The sequence below is a fragment of the Panthera tigris genome, chromosome C2 (genome assembly GCF_018350195.1).
Source record: "Panthera tigris isolate Pti1 chromosome C2, P.tigris_Pti1_mat1.1, whole genome shotgun sequence".
NCBI lineage: Eukaryota > Metazoa > Chordata > Mammalia > Carnivora > Felidae > Panthera > Panthera tigris.
The window spans coordinates 130,008,082-130,023,463 of NC_056668.1; the positions used below are offsets into that span (position 1 = coordinate 130,008,082).

Genomic DNA, 15,382 nt, shown 5'->3' on the forward strand with positions numbered 1-15,382 from the left:
TTTCTCTATCCAAATAAACTTACTACTCCAAAGGCAACAGAGAGCCATAATAACAGAGCAGAAAAATAGCCATAAAAGACAGAATGCAGGGGTGCTTGGGTGGCTCAGTTGGTTAAGCATCTGACTTTGGCACAGGTCATGATCTCACGGTCCATGAGGTCAAGCCCCGCATCAGGTTCTGCACTAACAGTGCAGAGCCTACATCAGATTCTGTGTCTCCCTCTCTTTCTGCCCCTCCCCCACTCATTTTCATTCTCTCTCTCTCTCTCTCTCTCTCAAATAAACATTTAAAAAAAATTTTTAAAAGACAGAATGCAGAAGAGGTCTTAAGCTTACAGCAAGAATATTGATAGTAATTTCTGGATTTCTCTGCCAAAGAAACATGGGGGAGAAATTTATCCAATGGGCAGTGATACGCTACCCCTCTTTCTGCTTTCCAAGTTTTCATTAGGGATTTATTTTTCACAACTTCCTCCTGTATAAAGGAATAAAGAGAGGGGGAAACACGGAAATCATTTGACACTTTCAGCATGTTGGCAAAGGATATGGCCTCAGTGACTTCAAACAAGAAGCTTTATGGTTTTGTGCCAGAAAGAGCCTTCTCAAAGGATTTGGTCAGTGTTCCATTATTTCCAGCTAGAAATCCCTCAACATATTCCATTAAATAATGATGATGACACCATGTACACGTGACTCCTACGGGTGGCCGAGGGTGATATAGACTAGAGTAGAGTCAGCAGGTGGTGTGAAATCTAGAGAAACATTAAAGCTGACTTGCCTAGTGGCTGAGAGCACAGCCTTTAGAGAGAGCCAGGCAAGACCCAGGCTTGAATCCTGAGACTATGACTCACTTGCTTTGTGACCTGAGGCAGATCATTTAGCCTCCCCAAGCCTCAGTTTTCATCACCTATAAAAGGGGTATATCATCTATTTCATTGTGCTGTGAAGATCTAATGAAATCTTTTGTGTAAAGTGGGATATTAGGGAAATGTTTGTGGAAAAGGTTGCTTTTGACTTGAGCCTTTAAAGAGAATGATTTCATCAGGAGTGTGGGCAACACCACTAGTGATGTGGTGTTTTCCTTTTTACCTTAAGGACATAAATGTGACATTGAAAAGGACTATTGGGGCAATTTAATGTTTTATTTCTGCGTGTGTTTGATTGCACATAGATTTAAGGAGATACTGAAGTGCTACTGATCTTTACCAATTTCACCTTAGGAATTCAAGGAGTTGTGGAAGCCTATCAGAGCTGCCTTCCCAAGCTCCAACTCTATGGTCCCACCAACATCGCCCCCATCATTCAGAAGGTCGCCAAGTCAGCATCAGAAGAGACTAACACCAAGGAGGCATCGGTAAGGAGAGGGCTGGTCCTCCTGCTAAACGATGTTCACTCACCCGGATATTGACCATGGCACCCATCCCACTCTGACAATAAATACAGACATTTCTACTTGTATGAGTTTGGACAAGTGCCTTCACCCTCCCCCACCTTCAGTCTCCTCATCTGAAAAATGAACATAATCATACCCAACTCTGCTGGGTTATTGTGAGGCTCAGAGATGACACATCTCAAATGTCTGCCACATTATCTGAACCCAGGAGACACTCCACAACGGAAGCTATTATAGTCCACGGCAGGTCATACTCATCTCATATTCCTGGGGCAAAAAAATCATCCAAAAATAAGCTTGCTTTCCAATGGACCCATACTACAGATGAAAGCAAAGCAAAACAGAAGTAAAACAATGGATGATTCTGTCCCCTGGTGGTCAGATGCAGCAACACAAAACATCATGGCAAAGATTTATTTTACATTCTGTTCATGGTTTTCTTTCTTTTTTTTTTTTTTTTAATTTACATCCAAATTAGTTAGCACATAGTGAAACAATGATTTCAGGAGTACATTCCTTAGTGCCCCTTACCCATTTAGCCCATCCTCCCTCCCACAACCCCTCTAGTAACCTTCAGTTTGTTCTCCATATTTATGAGTCTCTTCTGTTTTGTCCCCCTCCCTGTTTTTATATTATTTTTGTTTCCCTTCCCTTATGTTCATCTGTTTTGTCTCTTAAAGTCATCATATGAGTGAAGTCATATGATTTTTGTCTTTCTCTGACTGACTAATTTCACTTAGCATTATACTGTCCAGTTCCATCCACGTAGTTGCAAATGGCAAGATTTCATTCTTTTTGATTGCCAAGTAATACTCCATTGTGTGTGTGTGTGTATGTGTGTGTGTGTGTGCGTGTGTGTGTGTGTGTGTGTGTATACCACATTTTCTTTATCCATTCATCCATCGATGGACATTTGGGCTCTTTCCATACTTTTGCTATTGTTGATAGTGCTGCTATAAACATGGGGGTGCATGTGTCCCTTCGAAACAGCACACCTGTATCCCTTGGATAAATGCCTAGTAGTGCAATTGCTGGGTCGTAGGGTAGTTCTATTTTTAGTTTTTTGAGGAAACTCCATACTGTTTTCCAGAGGGGCTGCACCAGCTTGCATTCCCATGTTCATGGTTTTCTTAAGAGAAATGTAAACCAAGGCTATAAGGCTGAAAAGAGTTTGGTTTTTTCTCCCCTAAAATCTTAGAGTTGAATATAACCATAATAACTTTTCTATATATCATTTTTAATGATACCGATATCTTTTCTTTCTAGCTTTCTTAATTTAGTAGAATATTGCCAATATCTGAAATTTTCTCTAGTTTTATCCTGGGTCCAAGATACTGCATTTCCGTGAAGATTATATGCTACTCCCTCATCTCCTGACATGAACTCACGCAACCTATGTGCCCAGGTTCTCAGCCTTCCTCATGTTAGAATAGATGGAGGGCCATGCTGGTACCTGATGTCAACCTCTTGTCTTGTGTCCTGGAGCACATCCCCTCTCAGTTATCCAAGGACATTGGTCCAGCAGTTATGTTCCCCTTCTCTCCTTATCATCTATTTCCCCTTCCTACTGAAGACTTATTTCCATTAGCAAATAAAACAGGCTATAATCTCTATTTGAATTACAATCTCTCCCTTGACACCACTTTACCCTTTAGCTACTCTCCCTTACTTTACTCTCCTTTAAAGCAAAAGCAGAATCTACCTCAATATCTCGATCCACCTATACCAGTCAGACTTTCCTCCGCAACATTCTTCTGAAAATTGTACTTCTCAGAGTCAATGGTGCCTCCATCTTGCCAAACCCACAGAGGCCATGGAGAAAATCTGAATCCTCACAGATACAAGATTTACAAATAAGGGTTCAACAGGATCAGTATTTCATTTTTTTTTAACTTTTTTTCAATCACAGAACTTCAAACTCAAATTCTTCAAATGATACCTTGCTCAGAAGTCCAACATATAAAATAGATTTTAAGAAAATAGACCATTCTTGCTAAATCTGGGCTAAGGAATGAGGTTCAAACTTGTCTGTTCGCCTTTACTTCCTTTATCCCCAAGAGCAGACAAGATATCCCCAGAGCTCCCTACAGCCCAGTTTAAAAACTGAATGATCCCAGGCCCTCTAGCAAACCAGGACCCACAAGAATAAAAAGAGAATAGGGCTGACATGGGTCTGGATTCGGGCCTGATTAAAGCCAGTGTGAGTTTTTGGCCATGACTCACTCCCCCAAGGACAGGCGTGTCTGCTTTGAAAGGACATGTCAGGAATCGGTGAAGGAAGTATCTAATCCACACAACCTCAGATAATTTACCCTGTAGGCCAGAAACACTGATGTTTTTCCCCAGGGATTTTCCCTGTTCTTTGAACAGCATATGGTCCAGGGCCCCTTGTTATCACTGATAGCTGAAGGTCCTAACCTTGAGCCTCTTGGGCAAGTTGTACAGGGCATCTATGGCTGTCAGATTTTCTTCTCGGTTTTGTGGAACCCTTGTAGGAATAAAAAAAAATCCCCTCCTATCTAAAGACCCGAGTTCATTCAAAGACTGTAATGTTTCATCTGTGAGCATTTTCCTGGCCTGACTTGGGAAGTAACTGCTACTGCTTTCTTTATTGGAAATTTCCATCAGGATTTCGATCCGGCAATGTGCAGCCTGTTACTTTTAGCTAGATTGAACCTGGAAGGATCAGATTCTAAAATCCTGACAATCTTCTCAGAGCGGGGGTTCTAGACCTGTTGTGTTCCAGGAGCGCCATTAACAGCTGGTGAAGCCCGTGGACCGCTTCTCAGAAATGCTTTTAAATGCACAAATTAAAATATATATTATAAATAAACCAAATGTATTGAAATGCATTCAGCAAAACATTTTTAAATGTAGCTAAGAAGCATGATAAATATAGTAATAAAATGCTTCTTTTATTAACATTAAATTATAAGAACTAGTAACTAGTCTAATAATTCTGTAATTTCTAAGTAGTATTGATATAAATGATATAGTAAGATATTTGCAGTCACTGTAATTTAACAGGAAAATATTCTGTGATTTCTATTGGTGATGAAGTTGCACGTACAGTTAAAACTAAAATGATAAATTTCAGTTAGAGGTTAGTGAAAATAAAAATGTAATTTTCCCCAAGTTCGCAGACTATCTGAAATCTTTCAACAGTCCACAGGCCCAGGTTAAGAATCCCTACTCTATGGGCTCCTGGTTGGCTCAGTTGGTAGAGCATGCACCTCTTGGCCTTGGGGTTTTGAGTTCAAGTCCCAGTTTGGTGTAGAGCTTACTTAAAGATTAAAATCTTTAAAAAAATAAAATAAAATCCCTGCTCTAGATGAAAAGTCAACAAACTACATTCTGCAGTGTGTTTTTCAATGGCTTACAAGCTAAGAAGGGCTTTTACATTTTTAAATGGTTGAAAAAATCAAAAGAAGAATGATAATTTCATGGCACATGGAAATTATATGACATTTAAAACTTCAGACTCCATCAGTAAAATGTTATCAGGGGCGCCTGGGTGGCTCAGTCGGTTAAGCATCCAACTTCAGCTCAGGTCATGATCTCATGGTTCGTGAGTTCGAGCCCTGCGTCAGGCTCTGTGCTGATAGCTCGGCACCTGGAGCCTGCTTCGGATTCTGTGTCTCCCTCTCTATCTTCCCTCCTCTGCTCTTGCTCTCTCTCTCTTTCTCTCTCTCTCTCACTGTCTCTCAAAAATAAATAAACATTAAAACAATTTTAAAAAAAGAACACAACCATGCCCATTCATATTAAGTATTGAAATTGCTGTTCTCATATTACGCTAGCAAGGTTAGGTTCTTGGATAGAGATTACTAAATAATTGGTTATTGTCCCTTTACAGAAAATATTTTCCCAACCCTGTCTCTAGACCACTTCAAGTCTAAAGTTTCTTGATGTGGTAGTGTGACTCTCAGGTGTTTTTGTTTCTGGAGGCATCGAGCAGGTAGGGATGATCCATCCCTTGGGGCTACAAAGATCAAATCGGTGGCAGTTGGGGACAGTGGAGAAAGGAAGACTAGGGCTCATCTGTTTATGAGTCAGCAGCAATCTCCATCCAGGTGTGGCATCTGCCTGGCCTTCCAACGCATACCCTGGAAAGGGTGATTTATGATTCTGGTGTATTCTATACCTCTTCCCCATATCTCCCACCACCAAGTTGCCTCCTTCTGCCCGTTCTCTGCACCTTTCTAGCTATACTATGCGGTCATCCTACTGAAATCTTCCTCCAAACTCCCAGGCTACCTTTTTTTGTAACTATATAAGACTCAAAGAGCATGGCTATGAATGAAAATGTACAACTGAAATGAACTTGCATATTGGTCGGTTAGCTAGAACTAGGGATGGGTAGTTAATTAATGGACATGGAACAGAAATAGTCTTTACGTTAAACTATATGAAAAGCATGTAGAACATGTGGCTGTCTTCATGATAGTGTGAATTTCTATTCTCTCCAGTTGCACTTTTGACAGCTTATTTCATCTAAAATGTTTTTTTCAGACTTACAAAGAGAAGTGGGAACTTTTAATGCTACCAGCCTGTGTGCAACCTTTTAAGTAGGATTCTCAAAACCAAATGTTTTCAGAATGTGGCTATTCTATCCAGCCTTTCTTCTTTGAAATATGGCAACTTGAAATGGCTTCATAATCCCACATTTATTCCTTGTAGATGTTGGACCCATTGCAAAAATTATAGTAGATTGGCATGAGTGGCAGGCCAGGGCCCTACTTCTCTCTCATCTCACACCAGAGGCTATCATGATGCCACTCACAGCAGTGATGACCTCTGATAGTGTTCCTTCTCCAGACCCCATAGCACGTCCTGACCCTCCCTGTGCTGATGCGTACAGAGCCTCTTCAGCAGTCTCCATCTCAGATGAGCCACCTGCCAGCCTATGCAGGTGGAAAGGGGCCAGCCAGTCTGCAGGCAGGAAGCCACAGGAGCTGAGCACCCACAAGCACACTCGAAGTAGACCATGGTGCATGGCCTCTGGGGAAAGAGACTGTAGCCCTCACCCTCCGCCAGCAAGGCTCTAGATGAGTGCTGTCCACTGGAAATGTAATGGGAGTCGTATATGCAATTTTAATTTCTCTAGTGGCCACATTTTTAAAAGTTAAAGGAATCTAGGGAATTCATTTTATCGAAACCCAATATAACCAAAATATTCTCATCTTAATATATGTTCCGTATAAAAAAATTATTAATGAAATATTTTACATTCTTTCTTTGTACTCAGTCTTCAAAATCCATGTGTATTTACTTACATCATCTTAATTTGGATGCTAAATCATCACCACAAATACTTGATCTTTCTTTACATTTTATATGTTAATCGTTGAGAAGCTGGATTCACATACCTGAGTGGTTCCAGATGTCCTTCAGAGGTTTCCAATAACTGAATCGAGTCTTCATTTTGAAAGTTAAATTTAAATTCATTTAAATGAAATAAAATTAAAATTCCAGTTCCCCTGTTACTCTAGTCACACTTCAAGGGCTCGGTAGTCACATGGAGCTAGTGGCTATCATATGGGGCAAATCATTCATAGACTCTGAAAAATCCCACAGTTGAAGAGGATGGGATAAATGGTCTAGTCCCATTCCTCACTTCACAGATGAAGAGACTTAGACCCAGCAGAGGGAAGGAGTTTTCCCAGGAACTCAGAGAGTGAGTCTTTGAAGCCAGGCCTTCTTGACTCCCCTCTGCTGCTCTGTCCACTACCCTGTGCTTTGTAACTGCCACTAAGGTGATTATTAGAATTAACCCACAATTCGTATGCCTGCATTTAAGTTCCATTCATCATAACCTTAAGTCGTTGGGGCTGTAACACTCAATAAAAGACTCCATAAAAAGACAGACTCCATAAAAGTCTGTCAGTACTGTCGCAGTGGTCAGTATGCACAGAAGCCTCCTGCGTACATAACTGGTATTGTCCTTGTCTCCCCCACCTCTCCATCCCCGTGGTCACCTGGCCTCCAATCAATTGCAGCAATACTTCATCCTGCTGATCCTCACCGACGGCGTCATCACAGACATGGCCGACACCCGGGAGGCCATCGTCCACGCCTCCCACCTCCCCATGTCGGTCATCATCGTCGGGGTGGGCAACGCTGACTTCAGCGACATGCAGATGCTGGATGGTGACGATGGCATTCTGAGGTCACCCAAGGGAGAGCCTGTCCTTCGAGACATCGTCCAGTTCGTGCCCTTCAGGAACTTCAAACACGTACGCATATCTCTGGGGCTTCCCGTGGGAGAGCAGAACCAAAGCAAGCCCACTCCCACATTTTGCCACCAGTGTCTGGGGTGAAGCAATGCTAGCTGTCCCTGCGGGGCCGGGCCATCTCACATGCAGGATACATAGAGCTTGGCTCTTTGGAGAAAGACGTGTGACTTAAGTAAGAGATGAGGAGTCGTGCTAACTGTGGTAGCCAGCGTTTCACTGGCACTTGCCCCTGTCCGTATAATTTCGGCTCTCTAGTGCACACAGGGCTGCATGCACCTTTGGGCAGGCTGTTCCCTTCCCGACGGTGCCAGGCCGAAGTAGCAAAGAGAAGCTGAAATTCAGCCTGTGTTCTCCTTGTCAAGCCACGGACCCTCGGAGATGCCTGTGTTTGCCTTGGAAAAGTATAGTTTTGAAATGATAGAGACCTAAATCCTCTATAAATATACAGTAAACAGCATGAAAGATTTATTTAACTCTTTAATGAGGGAACCAGAAAGATAACAAAGCTATTCAAAGGAGGGTATAAAATAGTTGATTATGGTCACGGGGGGGTACTGGCATAGGTTTGCTAGGCGGATTCAAAACTGCTTAATAACCAAAAGGGTTAAAAAATAATAATTATCATCTTTAGATTACTTTCTTGACTGGGCAGAAATCTTGTCAGTTTTCTGCAAGTTAACATCTAGCTTTACAGCCTTGGGCTCCTGTCAGTAACAAACAGTAAGTCAAGCAGTGTCACAGTCCCCAGACGACCCCAAAGCAGACCCACTAGACAATGCTCTGACATGGCCTTAAGAAATTGCTCTGTAACAGGTTTTCAGCATTTCCTAATTTGGGATGATTTTTAACTCAAGAAAAGACACCTTTAAAATGTACACAAAACCCTGCACGTGGAGGGCTGCTGTTGCCCAGAGTGACACCTTCTCTGAGTCACACAAATGTCCCCTCTGTGTTGGTAGTGGCCCTGAGGGGTTCTTCAGAGCCTCCTCCAGCTGCATCTGGGCGTCACGTGTGTTGTCACAGACAGTCCTCTGTGTTCTTTTGTTCCATGACGCTCATGGAGGCCGCTCAAGAGCGGAGCACCCGCAGCCCCTGCTAACCACGGAGGCCTTGCCTTCTGCTCTGCGTGTGGTGCCAGCAATACCGCTCCCGGGCCTGGCAACTGAACTTGAGCTGCCCCAGCAGGAGGGAATCTCCAGAATCTTAGTGCCCAGAAACCCAGCGGTCCCCTTGGAAATGACAAGAACCCCCTCCTCTCCGTAGCACGGAGAGCCCTCTGTCACCTGGACTATTAGCACGGAGAGGGCTACGGAGAGCCCTCTGTCACCTGGACTATTAAGGCAGACCACCAATGCCTACGCTTCCCATCCCCCTGCTGGAAATGTCTTTGGCTTCCCCCTCCAGCCCCTCTGTTCTGAGGCCTGAAGTCAGTTATTTAGGGTCAGACACTCTGCCATCCAACTTGAGCTTTCCCTTCTGACATTTTCTGGAAAAGCCTTTCTCCTCAAGCCCAAAACCCTCATTCAAATGAAACCCTTCACCCTCCTAGCCAATTTATCAGATACATCCAGAAACATCGGAATCCCAAACTGGGCTCACCCTGGGACCCCAGCTACACTGGGTAAGGCAAGTATGAAAGTAGGATGGATGGGTTTATTGTCAACAAGTCCCAGTGCCAGCGTCAGAGCCTTTGGCATACGCTTTTCACAAATTGCTGCTTACCACCTTTTGGGGACGGACTTTAAAGCAAACATTCAGATAAATCACGAGCCCAGCAGCCTCAACTGAACCCTACATCTCTTGGCCTACCGAGACCACTTAGAGAGATCCCTGCACACTCCAGGGCTCCTTGAACGATAAGGTATTGCTCATAGCCTTACGGCCACACAATTGCTATTCGCCCTTTAAGGAGAACTGTGTGTAATTAGAATCATTAAAGGAGCCAAAAATCAATCCCTGGTTACAGCCTTGAGTACAAAGGGAGCTCCAAGTCACACCAAGCCCCCAGAAAGCTCATAGGCACTAGTGGGGGGTGTGGGCTAGCTGTGGAGGAGGCTGTTTGCCTGGGGAGGGTGTTTCCAAATGAAGCCACTTACTAAATAAAAGAGGCTCAGCAAGCCCTCAGGTCATCTGCATGGGGACAGTGAGGAGTGTTATCTGCTAGGTGGAGGGATGTTTTAGAGTAGGCTAGATTTGCTGCAATTGTGTTCACCAATGAAGCTATCACTTCCCCCAAACCATCCTCTCTCTGTCCCTGCATGCACACGCTTGTGCAAACACACACACACACACACACACACACATACACACACACACATCTGTGTGCTACAGCAATGCCACAGAGCCATGCGAGTTCTCGCCTCTCCTCCAGCTTCCTCGTATTCCTCAAACACTCATGGAGCACCTTCTATGGGCACAGCATGTGCTAGACTAGGACCACAGTGAGATGACAAAGCCACAGAGCCAGGCCTCGAGGAATTTTCTGGGGAACTATATGGTTGGGACATACGTGTCAGCAGAAAACTCCCATGCTAAGCAACCTGTGGGTGATTGAAAAGGGTTCAAATGTTGCTCTAGGATTTCAGAGCACAGAGGAGCAGCAGAGAGGAAAGCCTCACAGCTTAAGGTTGTAAAAGGAAGAAGGACAGAGCCTTGGTGGGCAGGGAGGTGAGGGGGCATCAGCAACAAGGGAAGCGCCCTGATCAGGGTGAGGGAGTGGGTGCTGCTTGCGTGTGTCTGGGGCACAGAGTCTCCAGCAGCTCTGTGGGTGACGAAAACAACACCAGGAGCATATCACCCACCTTATCTTCGTGGATTTCAGATTACAGTTTGAAAACTATGTCATCATCCAAACGAATCTACTCTGAATTCAATACACAGTAAATAAAATGGAAGGTGAGCTGGTATCATTTCATATAAGCCAGTCACCCATGAACTGCCTCTCTTTGCATAATAACTCAAAGCTTTGAAGTGGACAAGGCACAGACTCTGAGCTGTGTGGCTCTGGGCAAGTTATTTAACCTTTCTGTGCCATAGACTTTCATCTGTAAAATGAGGCAAATGACAAATACATTGGGAGAATGAAGGTGGTACCTATATAAAGCTTGGCACAGCAGCTGGGCATCATGGGTAGTTAATAAATACAGCTGCAAATACCAGCTGTGTTCACCTTTTTGGCCTTTTCCCAACCAGATCATGCCCTCAAGCCCTAACTGCTCACCAGAGCCACCAGAGCCAGCCCAGATATGCAAAAGAATGGGAGAGTCATTTAGAAACTGTGCTGTCTAGGGGCGCCTGGGTGGCTCAGTAGGTTACGCGTCTGACTTTGGCTCAGGTCATGATCTCAAGGTTCATGGGTTCAAACCCCATGTCTGCACTTTCAGCGCAGAGCCTGCTTGGGATTCTCTCTCTCTCCCTCTCTCTGCCCCTCCCCCACTCATGCTTTCTGTCTCTCTCTCAAAGTGAATGAATAAACTTTAAAAAAAAAAAACTGTGCTAATACAGTGACAAATAGCCACATGCAGCTGTTTAAATTAATTTAAATAAATTTTAAATAAAATTTAAAATTCAGTTTTTCATTCACACCAGCCACATTTCAAGAGCTTGATAATCACATGAGTCTAGTGACTGCCATACTGGACAGTGCAGATATAGAATATTTCCATCATTGTACAAAGTCCTACTTGCCAGCGTTAGTTAGGGATATCTTTGTCTTCAAACAACAGCAAATTCATCTTAACAGGGGATTACACAAGTGGTTCTTAACCAGGGACAACTTTGGCAACGTCTGGAGACACTTATGATGGTGACAGTTGTGGGTGCTACTTGCAGGTAGTGGGTAGAGGCCAGGGGTGCTGTTAAACATCCCACAATGCACAGGACAGTTCCCCACACCAAGAATTAGCTGGCCCAAAATAGCAACAGTGCCAAAATTGAGAGACTCTGGATTGTATAAATACAAATACATTGTTCTTCTGTAACGAGAAGTTAGGGACTGGCAGCTGCTGACATCTTTTTTTCAGTGATTTGATAGTATCAGGGCAAGCACTTGGTGATTCCCCTTGCTGTTGTCTCGTGATGATAAAACAGTTGCCATAGCTCCAGGAATTACATTCTAGTTCAAAGAAAAAAAGAAGAGGAAAGGGAAACAAAGCCTATTATGTCTGTGCCCTCTAATCAGGAAAAAAAAAAAAAAAAGCTTTCCAAGAAACATCCTTATGTCTCAAAGGACAAAACTGGGGCCTATGCGTATCCTTAGGTTCAAGGGAGGCTGGGAAATTAAGTATTTGGCTTTCTAGCCTTTATATGACATGTGGCCAGAGAGTAAACTACAGTAGGAATGACTTTCATAGTTACCCCAGTGTACATGTGGACCATGCTGTAACACACAACCCTGAGCAGACATTTATAAACTAACAGAGCATTCACGGATGTCAGGTGCCCAACATGCTAAGACATCTTTGAAATGTGAGAGGTCACTTTAGAAAAACTCCCCATCATGTTTTCAAGATATGTGTGTCTATTTTGAGCCTCCTCAAAACTGTGTGAGATAAAACCAATCCCTATTCTTTGCTGTTTTGTCTCCAAGAACACAGGTGCTCAGCCAAGTTGAATGGCTGAGTGGCAAGCCACAGAGGAAGGAAAGAGCAAGAAACCAGGTCATTCGGCATTTAGTCGAACCCTCTTTCTTTCCTTTGCTGAGGAATCTCAAGCATTTGTTAACTGGTCCCTCGGCTTCAAGTTTTCAAGTTCAATAATAGCTACTAATGAGACTAGGGCAATTTTATTTGCCCGGAGGCTGGAAAGTTAGTACTGAATGCCAGAGCCGGAGGTCAGATCCAGCTCTGTATGACTACAGAGTCCATGCAGAATACCAACCTCCACCTTCCTCTGCCCCAAATCATACAGGGGGACCATACTGCTGACAGAATAAGACTACATTAATTAGTGGTATTCAAGACCCTCCATCACCTGGCCTCAAGCTTATCTTCCAACAGAATACTCCAACAATCCTGCATCCCCCAACACACACACACACACACACACACACACACACACACACACTTCTTTCAGCCCCATCAGATGACTCCCTGTCCCTAGAATGATCAAACGTCATTCCCCTTCTTCTCTACATTTTAAAACATGCCTAACTTAAATCCCACCTCCTCTTGGAAGTCTGCTGTGATTTCCTCTAATATGACTTGGTCTTTTCGTTTTCTGTGCTCTCGTCCCAGAGCATTAATGACTCTAGAACAGTGCTTCCCAAATTTCAGTTCACATAGGAATCACCCTACGGGCACCAAAATGCAGATGATGATTCAGTAGTTCTGGGATGGGTCTAACGTTGTACGTTTCTATTAAGCTCCCATGTAACGTGCTGCTGTTGTTCTGTGGCGTGTACCGTGTTCAAGCTCACAGTAGAGTTCATTGTGGCCACACCAGGCTCCCCTGTCATGATTATACCTCCTTTAATGGCAAGAACCACAAACTCTTATAAACCCTGGCATCATGCCTGGACTTGAACACAACTTGGGAACAAAACTTAAAGACAATTCATTCTGCTGTCCAACTTTCACCCGTCTTCAGCTGTGGATAGCTTTATATTTTGAGACAGGCATGAAAAATATAATTATTAAATGAAAGGTTCATTTTCCAACAATCTAACAACTCTCTTGCTTGGAGTAGATGACCAACAAATATCGATTGAATGAATGAATGAATGAATGAGAGAGAGAGAGAGAGAGAGAGAGAGAGGGTAGCAGCTCAGAGCAAGACTGCAGTCTTGTAGGCTGATTCTGGATCAGATTCCTTGGGCCAGGTGCCAAAGTCACGGTGATTTCTTCTTCCCTGCAGGCATCTCCAGCTGCCCTGGCAAAGAGTGTGTTGGCCGAAGTCCCAAATCAAGTCGTGGACTATTACAATGGCAAAGGGATTAAGCCAAAATGTTCATCAGAAATGTATGAGTCTTCCAGAGCACTAGCGCCGTGAACTCCGCACGCTTTTCCAGAGTTCTGAAACACTATTCCTGATAACATTTACTACTTCTACTACTCCTGTACTTAAAAAGACACACACACATACACACTTAAAAAATAGCACGTTTGGGTGATTTTTAACTAACTGACAATTTTTTTTGCATGTGTAGCCCTGAGGCCTGGATCTGTTAAGCTCTTGTATTGTCAAAGACTTTTTACAAGGAAACACAAATAATTGTAACTTACTCTTTACATTATAGCATGTCGCCTTGAAATAAAATATTGTCTGTATCCGTTTTTTATACAAGTTTGTCGAAATTTTGCTAAATTTCTTATTATCTTTACACTGTGAAGCATTTTGAAACATTTACCGAACGTCGATAGCCAAAACATATTTGGTTTTATCTGCTACGGGATGAGAGACTTTTCAAAATGGCAGATGCATGGACTGTATTTTGCATGTTTAAAATAAAAACAAACCAACGAACAAACCACACTGTTTTTTGCAGTTGTTATCTATAATCCCTCCCTGCTAAGAACGGTCTCTTTGCTGAAGAAAAGGTTCATTCACCTAGACATAGACTTCTAGAAGTGGGTCTGGGGCACCTCTCAGCCCAGCACCTCTCAGACTTGACTGTGCACACAGACTACCTGAGGATCTTGTTAAAATTCAGACTGGTGCAACAGGTCCAAAGGACCCAAGATTCTGCATCTCTAACAAGGTCCCAGGTGACGCCATTGCAGTCTACACTGAAGAGTACTGAGGTTCTAGGCTTTGGGGTATCATCCTAGAGACTGTCTGAAACAGGGAAGCACCTCGTCTGCTTGCGAAGGGCACTTGTCCCCTGCCGGTAGCACAAAAGTCCCGCCTGTCTCCGAGGTGGGAATAGAAAGTAGTGAAACTGATTCCAGAAGCTGCATACCCCAAATCAGTCTCACTGCTTTATAGTCACTCCTCTTCCTTAAAAAGACTAGGGAGGGTTCCTCCTTGCCAGCCCCTGCCCTCTTAAAGGAGGCATCACACGACCTCAACAGGGATCGTTCCATTTTTATGTCAATCCCTAGGAGAGACCTCAGAGTCTTCAGTGGGACCACAACAATGGAAACTTGTTCATGGCCGATGGCCATGCGGTATGGTTCTCCAGAAACTTGGCCCACCGAGCTGATCTTTAAGCTTAGTGTCGGGCTTCTGACTGCCTCTTTTTATCACTACTGAGAGCAAATTCTACCAGCAGAAATGCCTAGAATCATTGCTCTGCGTGGAGGTGTTTTGTTTTGATAGAAACCGGCCAGTCTTGAACCAGAATGAATGTTTCCCTTGTCTAATGTTCACACAGAGAAATGGACAAGTGTTTTGCAGGTATAAAAGGCACAAGGAGGAATTTATTTTTGGTCAGAGCATTGGGGAAGTAAATCACAAGGCAAAATAGATCTGTTGTTTGTTGCGGAAGTATTAATGAGCAAATCAAATGCCTTGTATGATCTCCAGTGTTATAATTATAGATCCTAACTTTGCAAATACATGTCAGCCAAATGCACAACATTTTGGGAATGATGGTTAAAAAAAATGTATGACTGAAAAAAATCATAAATATTTAAACTGTATTGTTTTATGAATAAATTGAGTACTTACAGAATTTTTTCCAAGAGTTATAGTCGTGTTTCTCTTTTCCAGGCAATTTGCTAGCAGTGATTTATTTCATGTAGATGACACACCCTCAGATTAGGACTCGCTCTTTCACAGTCCTGTAGAAACACTTGGATCATTGTTTTTAACA

General features: G+C 43.3%; 1 protein-coding gene across 2 annotated transcripts in view; it reads left to right on the forward strand.

Moving 5' to 3' along the window:
• The window catches only part of CPNE4 (copine 4), a 672,331-nt gene extending 658,241 nt beyond the window's left edge, over positions 1-14,090 (forward strand). For both annotated transcript variants that reach the window (XM_042956642.1, XM_015539940.2), the window contains 3 exons: positions 1,221-1,354; positions 7,393-7,629; positions 13,483-14,090. In XM_042956642.1, coding sequence (XP_042812576.1) covers positions 1,221-1,354; positions 7,393-7,629; positions 13,483-13,617 — 506 coding nt within the window. In that variant the 3' untranslated portion in view covers positions 13,618-14,090. The remainder of the gene's footprint in view (positions 1-1,220; positions 1,355-7,392; positions 7,630-13,482) is intronic.
• The last annotated feature ends 1,292 nt before the right edge of the window (positions 14,091-15,382 follow it).